Source organism: Camelus ferus, chromosome 21, assembly GCF_009834535.1.
Source record: "Camelus ferus isolate YT-003-E chromosome 21, BCGSAC_Cfer_1.0, whole genome shotgun sequence".
Lineage (NCBI taxonomy): Eukaryota > Metazoa > Chordata > Mammalia > Artiodactyla > Camelidae > Camelus > Camelus ferus.
In genome coordinates, this window is record NC_045716.1 from 10354765 (window position 1) to 10374378 (window position 19614).

General features: G+C 39.7%; 1 protein-coding gene across 9 annotated transcripts in view; it reads right to left on the reverse strand.

The window, feature by feature from the left end:
* DNM3 (dynamin 3) overlaps positions 1 to 19614 on the reverse strand; it is a 475573-nt gene that overhangs the window by 262781 nt on the left and 193178 nt on the right. For all 9 annotated transcript variants that reach the window (XM_032463725.1, XM_032463729.1, XM_032463731.1 and 6 more), the window contains one exon: positions 4185 to 4298. In XM_032463725.1, coding sequence (XP_032319616.1) covers positions 4185 to 4298 — 114 coding nt within the window. The remainder of the gene's footprint in view (positions 1 to 4184; positions 4299 to 19614) is intronic.

The window sequence follows — 19614 nt, forward strand, 5'->3', positions numbered from 1 at the left end:
GCAATGGTGAGAATAAATATAGAAGTGTGACAACTAAAAGTTTATAAATGCACTTAATAAAATATGATTTCTTAGAGTCCTACAAACTCCCTTTGAGGTGATTTGGTCAGCAACAGTCCCCTTTTGATAGGTGAAGACCGAAACTCAGAGAAGTCTGACTTGTTCCAACACTGGCAGTCAGCCGTAGCAAACTCACACCCTCCAGCACCTCACCCTTTTCAATGCATCAAGCATATGGTCTATAGGATCTTTTGCTCAATTAATGTCATCCTGAAAACAGTTCAAAGCATTGTTCTTTAACCAAAGATATATTTCATAAATCATTTCTATTTATTACAAACCTATCATAAGTTAAATAAAATCATACCTATTCATATGACATAACATGCTCTTTATTCAACAGCCAAATCGACTGTAATGGAAGCATACCAGTCTAATTACACAACAAAGTAGGGAGATGAGGGAACACGGAAACAAATGATAATCCTCTATGAAAATTCAAATATAAATTTATTATTAGTTAAATGGATAAATCTATAACTAACAATAATATTTGCTGTGTCACATTTCCTCGGCTAAAAGGAGATACACTGCCAGGTAACAGGATTTCCCAAGTATGTAGGTGCTGATGTGACAAGATACCTTGGGGACAAAGTACAAGCACTCAACTTACCAACAAACTAACTCCAAAAGTTGAGTAAGAACTCAGGCTAATCTTCCCAAAGGAAAATTGGAAAGTTGGGGTTTTCGACACTGCCCACAGAAGCATTTCAATCCATAGGTAGTTAAACTATGGCAGCAAGACCTCTGTGAAATCTAAGCATCATTTAAAACATTGCTGCTAAAGGATGGGTGTTCAGGGTACAAAGTCAAGAGGCCAGAGACTGCTCACTACCTCAGAGCCCCACCCCCCTGACATTTCCCCTGACCTCCTTTCCCCATACCCTCCCTTCCAGCCTCAGCCCCCTGGAGATGCAGATAATTATTTGCTGAATACTGGTAAAGAGCAAGAAACAGTGCTGACCCTTCCCTTTTGCCCAGCCAGCAGGCTCAGAGGTGGTCTGTGGTGGTAGGAAGTCCTGGCGAGAGAAACAGAGCAGGGTGGAGAACCACAGTGGTGGTGGCCAAGGGGTGGTAAGGTGGGAATGAATGAGGATGGTTCCAGGAGAAAAAGGTTCTGCCCCACTGACACAAATACTTTGAAGACAGGGGTCACGAGTTAGGCATTAATATTTGGAAAATTTCCTTTCTGGTTTCTTGAGCAGAGTTTTTCATAAGTAACAGTAGTGAATGTCTACAGTGTAGCTGTATGTGATACATCAACTTGCTACCCTGAACTGGAGTGCTCCTCTTTGGCCACCATCTTCTCTTGCCCAGACTGCTGATACAGCTGGTCTCCCTGCTTCTGTTCTTGCCACCCTCACTCCATCCACACACATTCTAGCCCACCCAGCATGCCCAACCGAGCAGCCAGAGGGATCTACCTAAAACACAAATCTAATCATGTCACATCCTGCTGAAATAGGTCAATGGTTTTCCACTACCCCTGGAGTAAAATCCAAATCACTGGGTGGGGCCTTGTCAAGCCCCACCCACCGATACCTCTGATTTTATTTCCTACTTCCCTCTCCCAGGGATCCTACTTCTCAGCCACAGGCTTCCTGCCCACTCCCACCCTGGCGGGTTTAATATGCTCACTCTGGAATGTTCTTCAACTAAATCTTCCACACAATTCATCATTCCAGGCTCTGCTGCAATGTCACTTCCTCCCAAACACCCAATCCAAAGGTGCCTCCCCCAACAATTTCTAGCTCATTGACCTATTTTGTTCAGAGCACTTAATACCTGACATTGTGTCAGTCTGCTTTTTCTCTCCATGGAGCAGCCAATTTGTCTGTCATTTACTCTTTCTTAAAATGACCTAAACTAAGAAAACCACCCTTTTCTCAACTTTCTTCATCTAAATCACTCCAGTTTATTTCAAGGGTCATTCTTATCCTTCCCCACCCACCACACACACACATCCAACCACCGTCCACACACATACATTTCATAAAATGTTCTCTGGCACTCAGTTAATATTTCAACTGCACACATGTATTTTCTATTTGTTGTCATCAAGTGCTCATGAGGGAGCTTCAGAGCAGAGAATTTGTAAAAAGGTATTCTCAGTTTATAGTGGGGAGCGGATGGCCAGGGACCATGACCTCACCAAGCTCTCAAAGCCTCTTCCTTCCCTACCAGGAGCATCAGGTGTCTTCCAGTGGGCTTGTTTCAGTACCCATGCAGCCAAACAAAAAAAATCCTACAGATGTATTCCAACAGCAGTAGCTAACCCCAGACTCGTCAGAGCCCTGGTACTGACACCTAGAGAAAAGCCAATGCTGTGATGCCTGGAACTCATCTTAATATATCCTCTGTGGAATGAAGGTGACCTGGAAAACCCCAGCATCTCAGAGATTCTTGCCTCCATGTGTGGTTGAAGGCATAAGCTCTGGAGTCAGACAGCTTGGCTTCAAGTGTCTGCTTTGCCACCAACCAGCTGTGTGACCGTGGCAAGTTAGTTATCCTCACCAGCGCCAAGTGTTCTGCCATCTAGGACACGGAGTCCTACAGAAAAGGCTTTTCAAAAGGTTGTGTGTTTTTTTCTCTTCATTTACTCTTCTGAAAAATGCAATAATAATAGTACCTATCCTTAGGGTTGTAATGTGGATTAAATGAGTTAAGTAATAAATATAAAACACTAGTTTTATTAATATGATTCCTCAGCAAAAACCTTGCTTTCCCTAGAATAACTGAGAAAGGCCCCAAGACCAGTACATAAATGACCATTTAAATCCTTGAAAACAAAATACATCTAACAGAAGATCTAGTAGGGCAATTGAACACAAAAGAAGATAATTTACTGATTTTTATATTTTGGAAGGCATCTCAGAGCTCCTGAAGCCATGGGCTTTAAACACAGGAGCTTCCAGAGAATGACAGGGTGTCTACGCAGCCAGCACAGGAAAGAAACTACTGCTAATCCTCGGATTCTCACAATGACCAATTCCACCTTTGACGGAAGTCAGTAAAATATGAGACATAAAAATTTGAAATAAAGCATTTGAGTAGAAATTTTCTTTGGGCATTTCTATAAGACTTGGTTTCCTTTACTGCAGAAATCTTAGTGACCATCAACGGATCAACTGGTATTTATTCAACACACCATTGTGCACAAAGCACTTAGCAAACAGAACTATGCAGGACGTGAAGCTTTTCCTCCAACAATTGACAAAGGCACCTTGCAGTGCTTCCAAAAGACACCAAGCCAAGATTGGAAGGACTTTTAACCCTGAAATGCATGCCCTGTATAGTCAAATAAAACTGAAACAATCTCACCTGTAAATAGTTTTGCTATCACAGAGTACTCTTAGTCAATGTTTGTACGCTGCATTATAAGCACCAAAAACTTCTCAGGTCAGACCAGAGCTATTAAAATTTCCAAAACACTGCTTAATTTCCATCGAGGCCCTCTCAAATTTACCAGTAACACTTTATAGCACTTCAATAGCTCTGTAAGACTAGTATGATTTTTTTTATGCTTTTCTAAGTATCAAGTTTAAATAAGTAATAAGTCACAGGACTAAAATTATTAACATCTAACATGAACCAGAACACCATAATTATCATAATTCATGCTTTTACATAGCTATCAAATTCTCAAAGAAAAAAATTCATATAAACAATTTTCTGGGACTCACTTGAAGACCAGTGATTTGGACATTTTCAAAAGCCTGTCATTTGAGACTGAAGTCACAGCAGCAATCCCCAAAAGCTTTAATAACTCTGTATCACTGCTATTAATTTTGCTCTATTACTTTGAGTATTTTCAACATATTATTTAATGAAAATCGCTTTAACTAGACCAGTAGCTTGCCATTATTACAACGAAGGAAGGGATCCCTGACTCCATTTCTTCAGGTAAACAAATATGTGGCTATATCAAAGAAATAAAAGAAACTTGAGGGGAATATTATAAAATTTTTAGATCTATGAGGATGTTGTTCTTGGAACAAACATCACCAAAGCTGTCTTTACTGAAAGAGGACCACTAATGTCTCAAAATTGTATATCACAATATTAGTTAATTTGAAATAGAAGCACTTTAATTAAAAACAACTCTGTCACCCTCTGCGGCTTACCTCATCATCCTTGTACCAGGACAAGCTTTCAGCGGTCAGGACGAACCAGTACCCCTTCGAGCCTCCTTTCATGATGCCGATGTTGCTGATGGTGAGCCACCCTTTTCGAATCACCTTCAAGAGAGCACAGACAAGTAGAGACGTTCAGTTTAACATGCGCCAATTTGGGAACACAGGTCTCATGCTAAGTGAAGTTAAAAACAAGATACAAGTTACAATAAGAACAGAATTGTTCCCTCGAAGCACAACCGCTATTAAACTACTCAAAATAATGTATCTTGCAAGAGCACAGATAACCAGCGGGAAGTCTCTCCCGTCAAATGAACAAAATCATAACCGCGAACTTGCATGGATGGTGGAAATAGAGCAACTGAAACAGACAAATAAACTAAGGCAGACAAATAGGCTTGTGCCAGGCCTATTTATGGCACTGCTGCTACAATTAAAATATATTTAGTTGATTGGATGAACAACAATAGACTCTCCATGCCCACTGTCTCTTATCCCCTTCCAGCCCACTGGCTCATTTGTTTGCCTGGTTTGCAACTCATTAGGATTTCCACAAGAGACTGGCCACCAAATGGTGAAAAGAAAAAACTCAAGCCAACCAGTTAATTCCTGTTAACAACTCAAATAAGGCTGAATACGGGAGAAAGCTGAAACAATAAGCTAAAATTAAAACTTTGGGGCTTTTGAATAGTCTAGCTCTTTCCATCTACTTCTGGTTGTTATTTGCCAAGCTTCAAAATATGTAGAATTTTCATAAAAATCTTTAAATAGCCTTTACATTTTAAAACATTAACAACGTGGACTACAGACTTGACAGAAGTTATTTATAAATGGAATTTACGTGAAAATCTGTTTTTTTCTCACAGTTGTTGTAATGTTAAATGCTGTTTTCCATACGGCATAATTCACCATCTCCTCTATGCTAGATAAGTTGTCATAGAAATGAAATACTATATGGAATTGTATGATATTCTTCTAAATGTCAAAAACTATCTTACATCTAAATCGTTCATTATCCTAGAGATACTGAAATATTTTTTAAAATTACTTATTGAATGGCTACTTATTGAGTGTCAGTTCCTAAGGGAAATGAAAATATCCTAATAATTAGAATTTTATATTTATAATCTTTTCATATTTATATTTTATTTCTTAAGTCCTCTAGTTGAAGAAAGAAAGTCAATTCTATAGAAAAGTGTGAAATAAGCCAAGGTCATTGTGATCTTCCAAGCCTCTTCCCACACTCCCAGTCCCGGCCACCTTTGATTGCCTGTTTCAGCATCTCCCAAGTGCCCATTCTCCTTTTTTAACTCTACAACTTTTAGAGACTCCTCCCCTCCCATTACAGAACCTCATTCAGGTCCAAACTAAAGCAGTTCTCTCCATTTTTCAAAATTTCTCCTTCTTATACTCTACTTCAGAAAGAAGGACACAATACTTCTCAAAGTATGGTTTCTACCACTTTTACTATAATCATTGAGATGCTTTCTAAAAACACAAGTTCTTGGGCTACCTTCAAGTCCAAATGAATCAGAATATGTATATATGGAACCCAGGAATTCACATTTTAACATGTCTCAACGTAACTCTTAACTCATACTGAAGTTTGAAGACCAGCTACATGCATACATATACATATACACATACATACAATCAAAACTTCATTCACCTTAGAGCAAATGATGGCATCTAATTTTTAATAAGAAGAAACTGGTTATTTCCCAGTAAGATTGTCACCTGCCCTACCAGGGCTTACCAATAGCATACTAATCACAGTACTCAATGAACGCATATTTACTATTTCATTTTATCAGGTATCTCTGAATAAGAGGAAATACTTATCCAGATACTCCGCAAATTGCAACAAGAAAAAATCACTCTTTCACAGAACGATACAACAGGCTGGCTTCATTAAGGAGAGCCATGAATTTAGTTCAACAAGCATTTCTTAAGAATTTATCATATGTCATGATGAAAAAGCATGATAATGCCACATCCCTGCCCTCAAGAATTTTATGGTTTTCCAGGGAATGAAGATCCATAAAGAGGTAATTTCCACATAATAGTGTAGTAAGAGATGTAGGTCAGCAAGGGAGGGAGCACTTGACACAGCGGAGGAGAAGCTGATGGGCTGTCCTGGAAGAGACGGTAGCTCAGAAGAGCCTGGAAGAGAATGAGAGTCGCATCAGGAAGTAGTCTGTTTGTTTTCCATAAAGAAGGACAAACGAGAACACAATAGGAAAGAGCCACTTCATACAGAAAATGTGACGTGGGATGAAGAAGCTGAGGCTGGAGAGGCAAGTGGAGTAAAGTCAGAGGGGATCCAGTTCAGTAAAACCCCAAATGTTAATGGTAACGTTTGGCAGTACCAAACTAAATTTCAAGTACACATATAAATCTATTTTTAAGCTTATATGACCGTCTTAGTAGGCTGTGTACATCTAGGAATACACAGAAAAAATTCAAAGTATGACATAAATAAATAATATTTTAGGTGAAATAAGTAATATTTTAAGTTTTTTATTCTCTGGGTGAAATGTATTTTATTTGTTACATTTATAACCTTATTACTGACTTCTCTGTGATACAGAGTGAGTGTGCTGTCATCTTTCTCTCTCTCTATATATATATATATAAAATAAATTTTAACTGTTTTCTTATTCTCTAAATAAAAATACATATGTATATGTGCTACTATAGCATCCGGAATCCCAGTGAATTTTACCTGCTCCCTGGGACAAACTAGATTATGCAAGCTACTGCAATAATCTGAGTGAGAAATGACTGAGGTGTGAAGTAAAGCCATGATGTAGAAAACATGAAAACAAATAAACTTAACTGGAGAAACACCTAGGAGATAAAATCCATAGGACTTATGCCTGGATGAGAGGGGGACTAGTGAAGGCAAGGACTCCAGAACTACACTGCACAGAGGCCTCCAGCCACACATAGTTATCGAGCCCTAGTGACTACTTGTAATTCAGATGTGTGATAAATGCCAAAAGGACGCTGAATTTTGAAAACCTAGCACAAAAGAAATGTAAAATATCCCATTAAATGTTTTAAAATGTACCACATGTTGAAATGCTGATATTTTAAGACCTATCAGGATAAATAAAATCTATTCTTAATAGTCATTTCACCTGCTTCACTGTATTTTTTAATGTGGTTACCAGAAAATTTTTGTATTATATATGTAGCTTGCATTATATTTTTATTGGACACCGTGCTGTTCTAGAATGATTCTGAAAGTCATGGGCCTACCAAATCAGAAGGAACAGAGGAAGAGAACTGAGTTTTGGAAAGCGGGGAAGTTCATGATGAATTCAGCCAAGGCCATGTTGAACCTGAGGTCCCTGCGGGGAAACACAGGTGGTCGTGACCTGACCTCTGAAGAAAAATGGGGATGTTAGGTGTGGAGACGTAGACTCACAAGTCATCAGCATACAGACAGCGGCGACAGTTAAAACTTCAGTGAAATAGCAGTGGCTCACAGTGGAATTCTGGGGAAATACCAACATTTAAGAGGTGGTCAGAAAAGAGCCTGAAAAGGAATGTCAGAGAAATAAGAGCAAGATTACGGAAGCCAAAGGCAAGATGAACTTCAAGGAGTGTGTGGCTGGGAGTGTCAGATTCAGCACAGAAAGAGACATGAAAAGTGTAATGCAGACGCCACAGTGTCTTCAGCTATGCCAGCTGCAGTGAGGTGGCGGGATAAGTCAGAGTCCGTTGGGTTGAAAAGTCAATGGGAAGTGAAAAAATGCAGACAATGACTAAAGAGAGCTCTTTGCAGAGGAGGATGAAAGCCAGTTAAAACCAGAATAGACCCAGGGTCAAAGGAGGTGTTTTGTAGTGTTGTTTCTGTTGCTGCTGCTGTTTCTTTGGTTTGGAGATTGATGGGGAGGGGGTATGGGAAAGAATTGAGCATATTTATTGCTTGAGGAGAAATAATAGTCCAGAGTAATAGTTTGGTGATATATGAAGAATGATACAAGGACATAGAAGACCAGAGTGGGTGAGATGACGAGTGTGGGAAAAAGACTCCCTGAACAGGAACAGGGCTGCCTCATCCTGGGAGCCTGGGAGGCTGGGAGAGTGAGGGCAGATGCAGGTCCAATGAGAGGACAGGGTAGAAAGCGTAGGAGGGTTATACTTGATTTTTCCATTTCTCTTGATAAGAGAATAGGCTGAAATACCTGTGGGAAAATGAGGGTGTGAAGCAGAAAGAAGGTTCGCGGTAATTGAATGAGAGAGACAACATAACTAGAATTAGTTTTTAAAAAATGGTTGACAAAACACAACATTATCAAACTCCCAGAAGATAACATAGGAGAAGATCTAGATGACCTTGGGTATGGTGATGCCTCTTTAGATACAACACCAAACACACAGTCCATGAAAGAAATAGTTAGTAACTTGGACTTCATTAAAATTAAAAACTTCTCCTCTGCAAAAGACAGTATCAAAAAAATCAGAAGACAAGCCGCAGAACAGGGGAAAATTTTTGCAAAAGACAAATCTGATAAAGGGCTAATACCTAAAATATACAAAGAACTCTTAAAATAAGAAAACAAATAACCCAATTAAAAAAATGGGTCAAAGACTTTAAACAGACACCTCATCAAACACATACAGATGGCACATAAGCACATGATAAGATGCTCATCATCGTATGTCATCAGGGAAATGCAAACTGTAACAATGAGATACTGTTATATACCTATTAGAATGGCCAAAATCCAGAACACAGACAACACAAAATGCTGGTGAGGATGTGGACCAATAGGACCTTTCATACACTGCTGGTGAGAACGCAAAATGGCACAAAACATTTTGGAAGACAGTTTGTTGCTTTCTTACAAAAATAAACATACTCTGCCCATTTGATCCAACAATCACGATCCTTGGTATTCACCCAAAGGAGCTGAAAACTTATGTACACACATTCATGTATATGGCAGCTTTATTCATAACTGCCAAAGCTTGAAGCAACTGAGATGTCCTTTAGTAGAGGAATGAATAAATAAATCATGGCACATGGGTAATGGAATATTATTCAGCACTAAAAAGAAATGAGCTATCAAGCCATGAAAAGACATAGAGGAACCTTAAATGCGTATTACTAAGTGAAAGAAGCCAATCTGAAAAGTCTACATTCTGTATGATTCTAATTATATGACATTCTGGAAAAGGCAAAATTATGGAAACAATAAAGAGATCAATAGTTGTCAAGGATGGGGTGGGGGAAGGGAGACAAATAAACAGAGCATGTATGGCTCTTAGGGCACTGAAAAATACCCTGATATAATGGTGGATATATGTCATTATACTTTTTTTTCCCCAAACATATAGAATGTACATCACCAAGAGTGAACCGAGGTAAACTATAAATTTTGGGTGATTATGATGTGTCAATGCAGGTTCACCTTTGGTTAAAAAAAAAAAAAAAGTATCACGCTGGTGAGTGATGTTGATAAAGGGGGAGGTTGCGCATGTGTAGGGGCAGGGGGAGATGAAAAAAAAAATCTCTGTAACTGCTTCTCAATTTTGTCGTAAACCTAAAACTGCTCTAAAAATGTAAGGTCGTAAAAATAACGAACAAAGGTTGAGAATGAAGACCATAACTTGCAGGGACACAACTGCAATGGCTGCACTACCACCTCTGGCAGTGCTCTGCACACTTGATGTAGAAACAGAAGGTAAACGCGAGCGAATCCAGGGTTCCGAATTTTTGGACCCAAGAGACCCAAGTACATTGGTGTAAAGATGTTGAAGGTTTGGGGCAAGAGAGTAATTTAGGTGATCATCTACTTAATCTAGGCCAGAGAAATGAAGCCAAGGAGGGGCTCATAGAGAGGCAGGAAAAAAAAAAAAACAGATACTATGTAAGTCAAGTCAAGAATAGAGTTTGGGGATTTAAAATGATGTGAAGCAATAAATTACCTGATCTCATTGGTACCACTGGATTCATCTTTCAGAGATTACCACAATTTCCAGAAGTATGGAATGTTATAGCCAAAAAGGATATTTATTAAATATCATTTAGTCAGTGGATATATTAAATCAAGCTATATGGAAATTATAAATAACTAATAACAGTTAAAATTTGCAAAGAAAAATCAACAAAAATAATTAGAATACATTACTACATTCTATGACATTACAGTCATTTTCATTACAACAGACTTTCTCACTTGGAGAGAAAATGAGGATTACAACTGTCATGTTGTGAGTGCGCAGAGTGCACATCCCTTCACCGGCACCCATGGGAGTGCTTCCAGCACTGAACACTGTCAGCAGGTAGCTGCCATAAAAAGTTGAAGAAACTCTGGCCCAATCCCAACCCTTCCTGCAGTGGAGGGGAGCGTATTTGCCACAAACAGACCTTTTCCCCCAATGACAGGCAGTTCAAACTAAGAATTGAGAAAAAGCAATTCCTAATGTAATTTTTTACAAAAGAATTGAGGGAGAGAGAAATCACAAAATCAAGGTAAAACAGCAGAATGAGATTAAAAAAAAAAAGGCAAACATTAAGGAAAAAAATGGTCAGAGAAGGTGGGTAGAGCTCAGTGCTTAGCATGCACAAGGTCCTGGGTTCAATCCCCAGTACCTCCATTAAAGTACATAAATAAACCTAATAACCCCCAAAACAACAAAAAAGAAAAAACACCAAACAATAAGAAAAAACAGAACACAAGAGATCAGAGCACTAAGAGGAAATTAATAAAACGAAGCAAAGGAAAATAAGAGAAAGAGAAAGCAAAGACTAAATAAAATAATAAAATTTGAAAAGAATGTTAAGACAAACAAGAACGATTGTAATCTCTTCATTGAAAGAGCTGTGTTAATTTTGTATTCAAATTTAAAAGTACCAATAAATCCACCAACATTTAGCACAATAACCATTTATAGCCTCTTAGTGTTTGAATATCAAATTCCATCTTGAATGTCCAAGTAAACAAGAACCTAATTATATGCCTAGAAGGGACCCTGAGAGCTGAAAGGGCATGTCTTATTCTTAAGGCTTACGGCAAACCATTTTTTAATATTTATTGCTATAAATATCACCCAAGCTTCTTCTGTCAAATACAGAAACTTTGAAAGCAGAATATGGAGAGTGGACCAGCCTAGCCCCTTCTCTTAGTGGCGAGCCTACTCTTGAGAGCGTGTGTTCTGGTGAGTTCCTCCCTGTCATGAAAAGTCAGGCCTTGTCAGCCAGGGTTGGCAAAACCTGTATGTTAGGAACAAGTTTGAACGTTAACATCTGGCTGGCACATTGGATCATAAAATTAAAACACAGACAAGGAATAAAATTTTGGGAAGAAAACAATGCATGTGGAAAAGTTTTAAGTGGCCAAAGCTTTGGGCCTTGAACTTCATTTGTGAGCAGGGCGTTTTGACCTTGGCCCTACTTACGGTGGACCATACGAGTTTTTCTCAGCTGTGCAGCTGGCTTTTAACTGCTGTAGCCCGTGTGGAGGCTGTAACCACAGACTGTTTGATATCTTGATCTTGGTGGATTAAAAAAGGCTTACCCACAGGTGAGAGGCGGCCTCTGTAAAGGTAGTTCACACACCACAGGGCTGCGGGGCTGCACAGGCCAGGCCCAGCAAAGGCCCAGGCCGGGCCGTCACTCAGCTGGCTGGGAGGGACCCACCTTTGTGGGCACGGGCATCCTCAGGTGATAGGCTGCTTATCCTCGAATCTGGTCGGCACAGATTTTCCTAAGCAGGTATGCCTGAGGCAAGAACCCAAACTATAGGGAGAAAGGTCTTTCTACTTACAGACCTCATGGGCCTCAAGAGGGAGAATTAGATTTACTACTTTTAAACTGGAAGGCAGCTGAGGTCCATATGTATCACAGAGCCCTCCTAGGTTCTAGCTTTAGTTTATTAGATGGGAAGAAGGAAGGGTTAGATTGGCTGCCCTCAATGCCATCCTTTACCCCAGGCCAGGACAAGGAGGGGACGGTGGAGAGCTGATCTTAACTCATGTTGCTTATATACAGACTCAAGGGTCAAACCCGGCTCCCACCCCAGCACATGTTCTCAAACTGTCTCTGGATTAATTATGTAAGCAGGAGAAAAGTCTCCCCAGGAGGCCCAGGCTTCTAGATCAATAAATTATGTAACAAGAGGCAGAAAGGGAAACACAAAAGCAAAAGGAAAGAAAAAATTACAAGGCTTTGAATATGCTGCACAGGAGAGGAAGGCAACTCAAGTAAGACCTGGCGCCTGGGGCTGTCAGATGCAAAGCCCTTAACTCTGAAACAGCAGTGTTTCAAGCATTCTCCTAGACTATACATAACAGACTGCTTTCCCTCTTCATGGCACGTGCACAGAGGCAAAATTAACCTCCTAGGGAGAGGTCTCCCCCAGTAAATGTAGAAGTTCACTAACAACTAGAAAAAAACTGATCGACAGTCTGGTGGGACTAAAATCAGGAAGATTTTCTCTGTCTACACTCTCACATTCAGTTACCTCTGAATGTCTGCTGTAGTCTGTGGCCATATCTAGGGAAGGGGTCTGGGAACATAACACAGACCGAGGTAATCGTTTTAAAGACTAAGGAGTCGTTTCGTCTTATTAAATTCGGCTGATGTGGGGCTAGTGCTGGGATTACCTTTTGGGTCTCATTCTTTGCTTTATTTATGAAGTAAGGAACACAAGAGACTATTTCAACTTCAAAAGCCCAGAAGCAGCAACCCATTCTGTTAGAGGCCAGCTCAGGGTGCAGCCAGCGAAGGAACCTCAAGTCTGCCTGGGCCAGAGAACCTCTGTGGCTGAGAGCCAGAGAGTAAGAATTGGGGGAGGACTTGAATTTGATGTTCCACAAGTATCTCAGACTTTACAAACTCCTTTGGTAATGTAATCTTTGGACTTTAATTTCTGAGAACTTCATAGCATGAGGGGGTTCATAGTCACATTGAGAACACATCTATTTTGTTGGCATCTTATTACTAAGGGTAATAGATTAGAATATATTAATGATGTCATGCGATCATTGCAGAATCTCTGACAGGCTATGGGAATAATATGGTTGCACATAATTTGAAACAGGAAATAAAGTAAGAAAGAAATATTCATTGAAATTGACACAACACTGTAAACTAACTATAACTCGATTTAAAAAAATGTTAAAAAGAAAAAAGAAACATTTAACCTGAGGTACAAATCAGCCTTGCAGTGAATTTTACTGATGCACTATTTGGACCCATTTCAGAGCCCTCTGTCCACTAGTGGTCCTAGGAGGATGCCCAAGGAGTCACGGTGAGCTTTGGAGGAGTGGCTTCTAGAAGGTAGGAACAGAACTAACAGACAGTAGATCTCTTCCCCCAAAGAGGGTTAGCCACACTCCTGGTTAACCACTGACTTCATGATTAAACTCACTGGAATAAAAGGGGGAGGAGGGCTGAGGGGTGCTGCCAAGGGGTGGGGATGAAGCGGCACCTCTGTTGTTTCCTCACTCATTACACCTGTGGAGGAGGAAAGTGACTTCTCAGACTGGTAAATCTAGAAGGATAAATACAGAAGTCGTTCCCTCGCCCATTCTCTCCCGTTCAGCTTGGGAGCTAGCCTGCCCACAGAGAGCACCCAGTCTGAGGAAGAAAAGAGTTCATGCCTGCAGTTTTAAGGGATCAATTTAATTCAGGAAAGTGTTCAAAGGTCTTTCTCACTTAAGACACTTGATTAGTCAGCCAACCGATATGTACTGAATGCCTTTGGTGGCCTAGGCACTGTGCCAGGTGCCCTGCCCCTTTGTCACAAATAAGAGCCACCATAACCATGCCCAGCTGTGTGTTATCGGTGGGCTGACGTAATGCGGAAAATAGATTTTCACATCTGATGAACTTATCTTATGATTGGGATAAAGATGTTATGAAAACAAGCAAATTAAGGTGAAGCATCTCTAAAGGGATTTAAATAATCAACTTAAGACACAAAATAATCAAATATTTGATGAAATAGTGTCTGTTTTGTTCTCAAGACTATAAACACCTGCACCCCAATGTTCATAGCAGCACTATCTACAATTGCCAAGACATAGAAACAACCTAAATGTCCACTGACAGATGACTGGATAAAGAAGTTGTGGCATATTTATACAATGGAACACTACTCAGCCATAAAAAATAATTAAAATAATGCCATTTGCAGCAACATGGATGGACCTGGAGATCATCATTCTAAGTGAAGTAAGCCAGAAAGAGAAAGAAAAATGCCATATGATACACTCATATGTAGAATCTAAAAAAAAAAAAAAAAAAAAAAGACAAATGGACTTATTTTTTAACAAAACAGAAACAGACTCACAGGCATGGAACTTATGGTTACCAGCAGGGGAAAGGGATGGGAAGGGATAAACTGGGAGTTCAAGATTTGCAGATATTGATTGGTATATATAAAATAGATAAACAAGTTTATACTTTATAGCACAGGAAACTATATTTGATATCTTGTAGTAGCTTATGGTGAAAAATATGAAAACAAATATATGTATATTCATGTATGACTGAAGAATTGTGCTGTACACCAGAAATTGATACAACATTGTAAACTGACTATACTTCAGTAAAAAAAAAAAAACAAAAAGACTGTAAAATACAACTACAAATGAGTTAACTGACATTTTTATGTCTAGATGTTCCTTTCCTGGATTTAATGTTCTAAGAAATCAGAGCACAGAGTTCTGTAAGTACCTGAAATCGGTAAAGTTAAGAATACTCTTTGAGTCCATTTCTAGGAATTCAAGGAGAATAACAAGAGCTAACACTTACTAAACACTACTTGGTGCCAGGGATTTTGCTATGAGCTCCACGCACATTATTTCTTTTAATCCACACAGTAATCCTTTGAGGGGGGTAATATTTTCCTCACATGACAGATGAGGAAACTACAGTCAGGCACCTGCAACACTGCCAGACCCATGCTGGTAACCAATGGGCTTACTTTTAGGAGCAAGTCTGCCATTTTGCTTGACTTTGCAGGGCACATTCAGAGGATTTAGCACCAGAGCACGTGAATAAAAATAGTCTCTCAGGTGCTCTGATTTCAGAGCCCCAGCCCTTAATTCACAACACATACAAGGATGTTGGCCACACCCCTCTTTCTAGCAGCAAGCAATTGGAAACAACCTATTTGCCTAACTGGATATTGGTTAATAGATTCTGATATACTCCCCTGATGCTAAATTAAGCTTAGCACAAATACCTACTATATGATGTGAGAAAACATCTTGGCAAAGGAGTGCTAAATACTGGGCAGGACTCTGGAGTCAGACTGTCTGGGATGGTCTCCTCCTTCCAACACTTGCTAGCTGGGTGTCACTGGGTGAGCCTCTCTGACTCAATTTCTTCATACATATCATGGGACAGTAACACCTGTTAACAGAGTTGTTGTGAAAATGATGATATAATAAATGTAAAGGACTTAGATCGGTACCTATGAGTATTATTAAATATGGTATTACATTGGTTTTATTTGTTAATGTAAAGATAGAAAAATGACTGCAGTATATATCAAAATGTCAACTATGACTGAAAATTAGTGGTAAGATATAAAGTTATATTTATACTCTCCTTCAATTTTCCTATATTTTCCAGGTTTTCCTACCATATTCATGCTATTAAGAATACCAGCTGCCGTCACATTATTGTTTGCTTAAAACAAGCGATTTCTTGAGATTTCCTTTAATGTGTAATGGACACAACATGTTGGAAAACTGAGGCAGATTACAAATAGTCAGGGAGTGAAATAACTCTACAGCACAACATAAAAAGAAATAATTCTGGAATATTACATGGGAAATGACCACGATGAAAGAAGCTTAACTACTTAAATAAGGAACTGATCTGACCGACTGAAAACATATTACCAGGGTGCTATAAAACCTGGTTGAAAATAAGAAACTGACATGTAATGTTCATATCAAATCCCCTTTTTATTTGAAGATAAAGATGCCAAAAAAGATAATAACTTCCTGATTTCTCTGTAAAAATCAACCTTAACCTGAAAACATTGGTATAAGTTTAACTCACAACCACATGAGTCAAATTTGTAGGTGAAGCAGAACTCCAAGTTATTGTTTCATGAAATAATCTCACCAGGTAACCTACGGAGCCCCCTTCCCACTCTTTCCAGACCGCCCAAGTCTACAAGGACTACCTCTGTGGTGCCTCGGTCATCTTCCATTCACTCTGCCCCATAACAGCACCCGAAATCCTTTCCCTTGAGTCTTGCTTCCAGGGCACCAGCCCATCCTCACATTGTGAGTACACTTTCCACGCCTCTGTGGCTCACTGGTCTATGGTATTATCTTGATTCTCAAAATTACTCCTAAACAATTTCTTTCCTTCTCATCATTTCCCGGAATTTCCCCAACTGCCTGTTTATGCATTATTCCTGCCACATGTACAGCTATTGCTGAAGAATTCACTAGGAGTGGGCTGTTTATTCTCAGAATTTACTCACCTAAACCTCTACAAGATCCAGGCCATTAACCATGATGAAAATCAGGGCTCTACTTTTTTCACTTTTTTCCTGTGTATCTTTTCCATGTGCAGAGCTTCCTTTGAAGTTAATGGGAACCCTCCATGTGGAAGAGATTCCAAATGATACAAAACAGAATGAGAGCTAAGCCTGTCATTTATTTCTCACATTCAAGGACAAAAATACACACACACACATACACAAAGGAAAAGATACCACATAATTAATAAGGTCTGAGTAGAATTTGGATATTTTACTAAAAATAATCCAGAGGGCTTCTTTGAGAAAGAAAGCACCTTAGTCAATATTTATCAGTTCATTTAATAGAAAGGTAGTGAGTACCTTATATATGTCAGGTAGCATGCTAAAAATACAGGGATAAACAACCCCCCCAAAACAGGAACAGTCCCAGAACTTCACAGAGCTTACAGACTAATGGCAGAATAGACACTACGCAAAGACTCACACAGATAAATGTAAAATTACAGCTGCGGCTGCTGCTGCCAAGAAGGGGGTCAGTCCGTTGAGAGAGCTCTGACCTGCACAGGGTAGGAGTGGCCTCCTTGCTGACTTTAGCACAGGCACTAACATCTGAAGGCTGTGGGCCGCGACTGGGGGATGGGATGGCCCTAGCACAGAAAACAAGAGTGGGCCTTAAGCAAGACAAGCCTGGTGAGGAGGCAAACCATACTCGGCCATGTAATTTATGTGAAGAAATTTGCTCTTTATCCTGAGAGGAACGGGAAGCCTTTGAAGTGTTTAAAGGAGGGTAGCAACATAAGATTTGCGTCATGAAACGTTCCCTTTTCTAGTTTTAGTTTGGTGAAGAGGTTAGAGAGAGGAGGAGGGAGGGGGGTCGGATAGAATACTAAGATTAGAATCCTAACTCACAGACAATGACAACTATGACAAGAGTGGTAGAAATGGACATAGAGGGAAGCAGACAGATTTGAGGAATATTTAGAAAGAAAAAATTAATACGACCATGATAAATTGGAGGTGATAGATGAGAGAGAATGAGGTGTCAAGGATGACTCCCAAGGTTTAAGTTTCTGAAACTGGACAGACTGTGGAGGCAAATTCTCTGATGGAGTGTCGGAGGGCCACGTTTAGGGAAGGGGTAAGTCATGAGTTCAGTATGGACATGTCAAGATGTGAACACGTCAAATAAATCACTGGCTATAGAGAAGTCACCATCAGATATACAGATTTGTGAGTTGTTGATTATGGGTGTGACTGAAGCCATAGGTATGACAAAAGTGACATGAAGTGAGAGTTTGAGTGAGAAGAGAAGAGGACCGAGGACCGAACCCTGAGGAAAGGAAAGATATAACTGGGTAGAGAGGGTGAAGCTACAAAGGCAAAAGAGGGGTGGCTAGAAGGGTGGGAGGGAAAAACAGAAGTCAAAGGAAGAGAATGTTTTAACAAGGCAAAAGGACTGAAAAGGTCAAATGATACCATGAGGGAAAGTAAAACTCAAAGTAAAAAAATTATTCACTGATTTGGGTAACACAAGGGTTACTGAAGAGAAGGTATTAAAACAATTTCACAACTAGTAAGGCAACAACTTGGCCAATCTGAAGGGGTTTTGGGGTCAAAGTGCTAGAGCAGGGTACTGGGGGTCCCCTCCTGTACCAGATCTTTGCCTTTAACTTCCGGATAAGGAGGGACGTTGGTGGGATTCTGAGAGAGGAGCCTCAGCATCTCTGATGATAGGCAGGCGCTTGGGGGAACAGCCAGTTACAGCTCGTAGAAAAGCATTCAATATTTGAGTAAGCACTGTGGCCCCACTGATGCGTGCTGGCTGCAGCTCACCAAGCACCGTTTCTGTGGCGTGATGGATGGAGGGGCGGGGTAGGTCAGCCAGACTGAAATGGATGGGTGACAGAGCTGAAGATCTCCCATGAAACTCTGATTTCGTGTAATGAATCAATACCTTCACAACATCCAAGGTGTAGAAAAAACATTCTCCCGAAAAATGTTTTTAAAAGTTAGTAATTGGCCAATGGAAACAAATATATATCAAACAGAGATATGTTCTGTTTTAAAGAAGTTTCTGGAAATTTTGGCCCATAATGAGAAGCAGGGAGATACGCTGCCATTTGACGGTTAAGGTTAACATGCTTTGAGGAACAAAGTGCCTAACACGCTGCCTTATACAAAATAACCATTCAAAAATGGGTAGCTAATTTTATGATATGATTATTTAAAAAAATCAAATATGCCAGAGTAACAGGTAGAAGCACAAACACATGGAGCAGCTTCTGGGTAATATAACACTTAAAGAAAAAAGGAATTAATCTATTGCATTATTTTAATAAGTAATAGAGAAGCACCAGGAGCCCATATGTAACTCTTCCTCCCTGAACATTTACTTTATTCATTATCTTAATTAAGCGCTTACATCACCTTGTTCTGAATTACCAGCAACTGTATTTGCTTTGTTCGCATTTTCCTGATAAGATTATAGCTGAGCTCAAAGCTTGGACTCCTTGGGTTTGTATTTCAGTTCTGCCATTTACTAAATGTACGAACTTAATCAAGTTATTCACAAGTAACCAAAACTCATTTTTTAAAATCTGAGAATCAGAGCTAATAGTTCCAATTTCAAATAATGTGACTATTAAGTGAGATTGGTGTACAGAAAGCCCTCAGAAGGTCTGGCTTCTGGTAAATGTTCAATAAATGACAGATAACATTATCAAGGTAGAAACTGTGCTTTATGCTCCTTTGATAGTACTTACACTTTTCCTTAAATCATAGGTTAGTCATAAATTATTGATGTAATAGTTCTAAAGCAGGGGGATTGCTAAAACCAAGGGCTTTCTGTGTAGCAGGCATAACCGTACTGTCACAGTGTCTAGGAGACATCTACTGAGTAAAGACCAAAGGTGATAAATGAAGAACTCTCCTACCTAAAATGACAGTAGCAT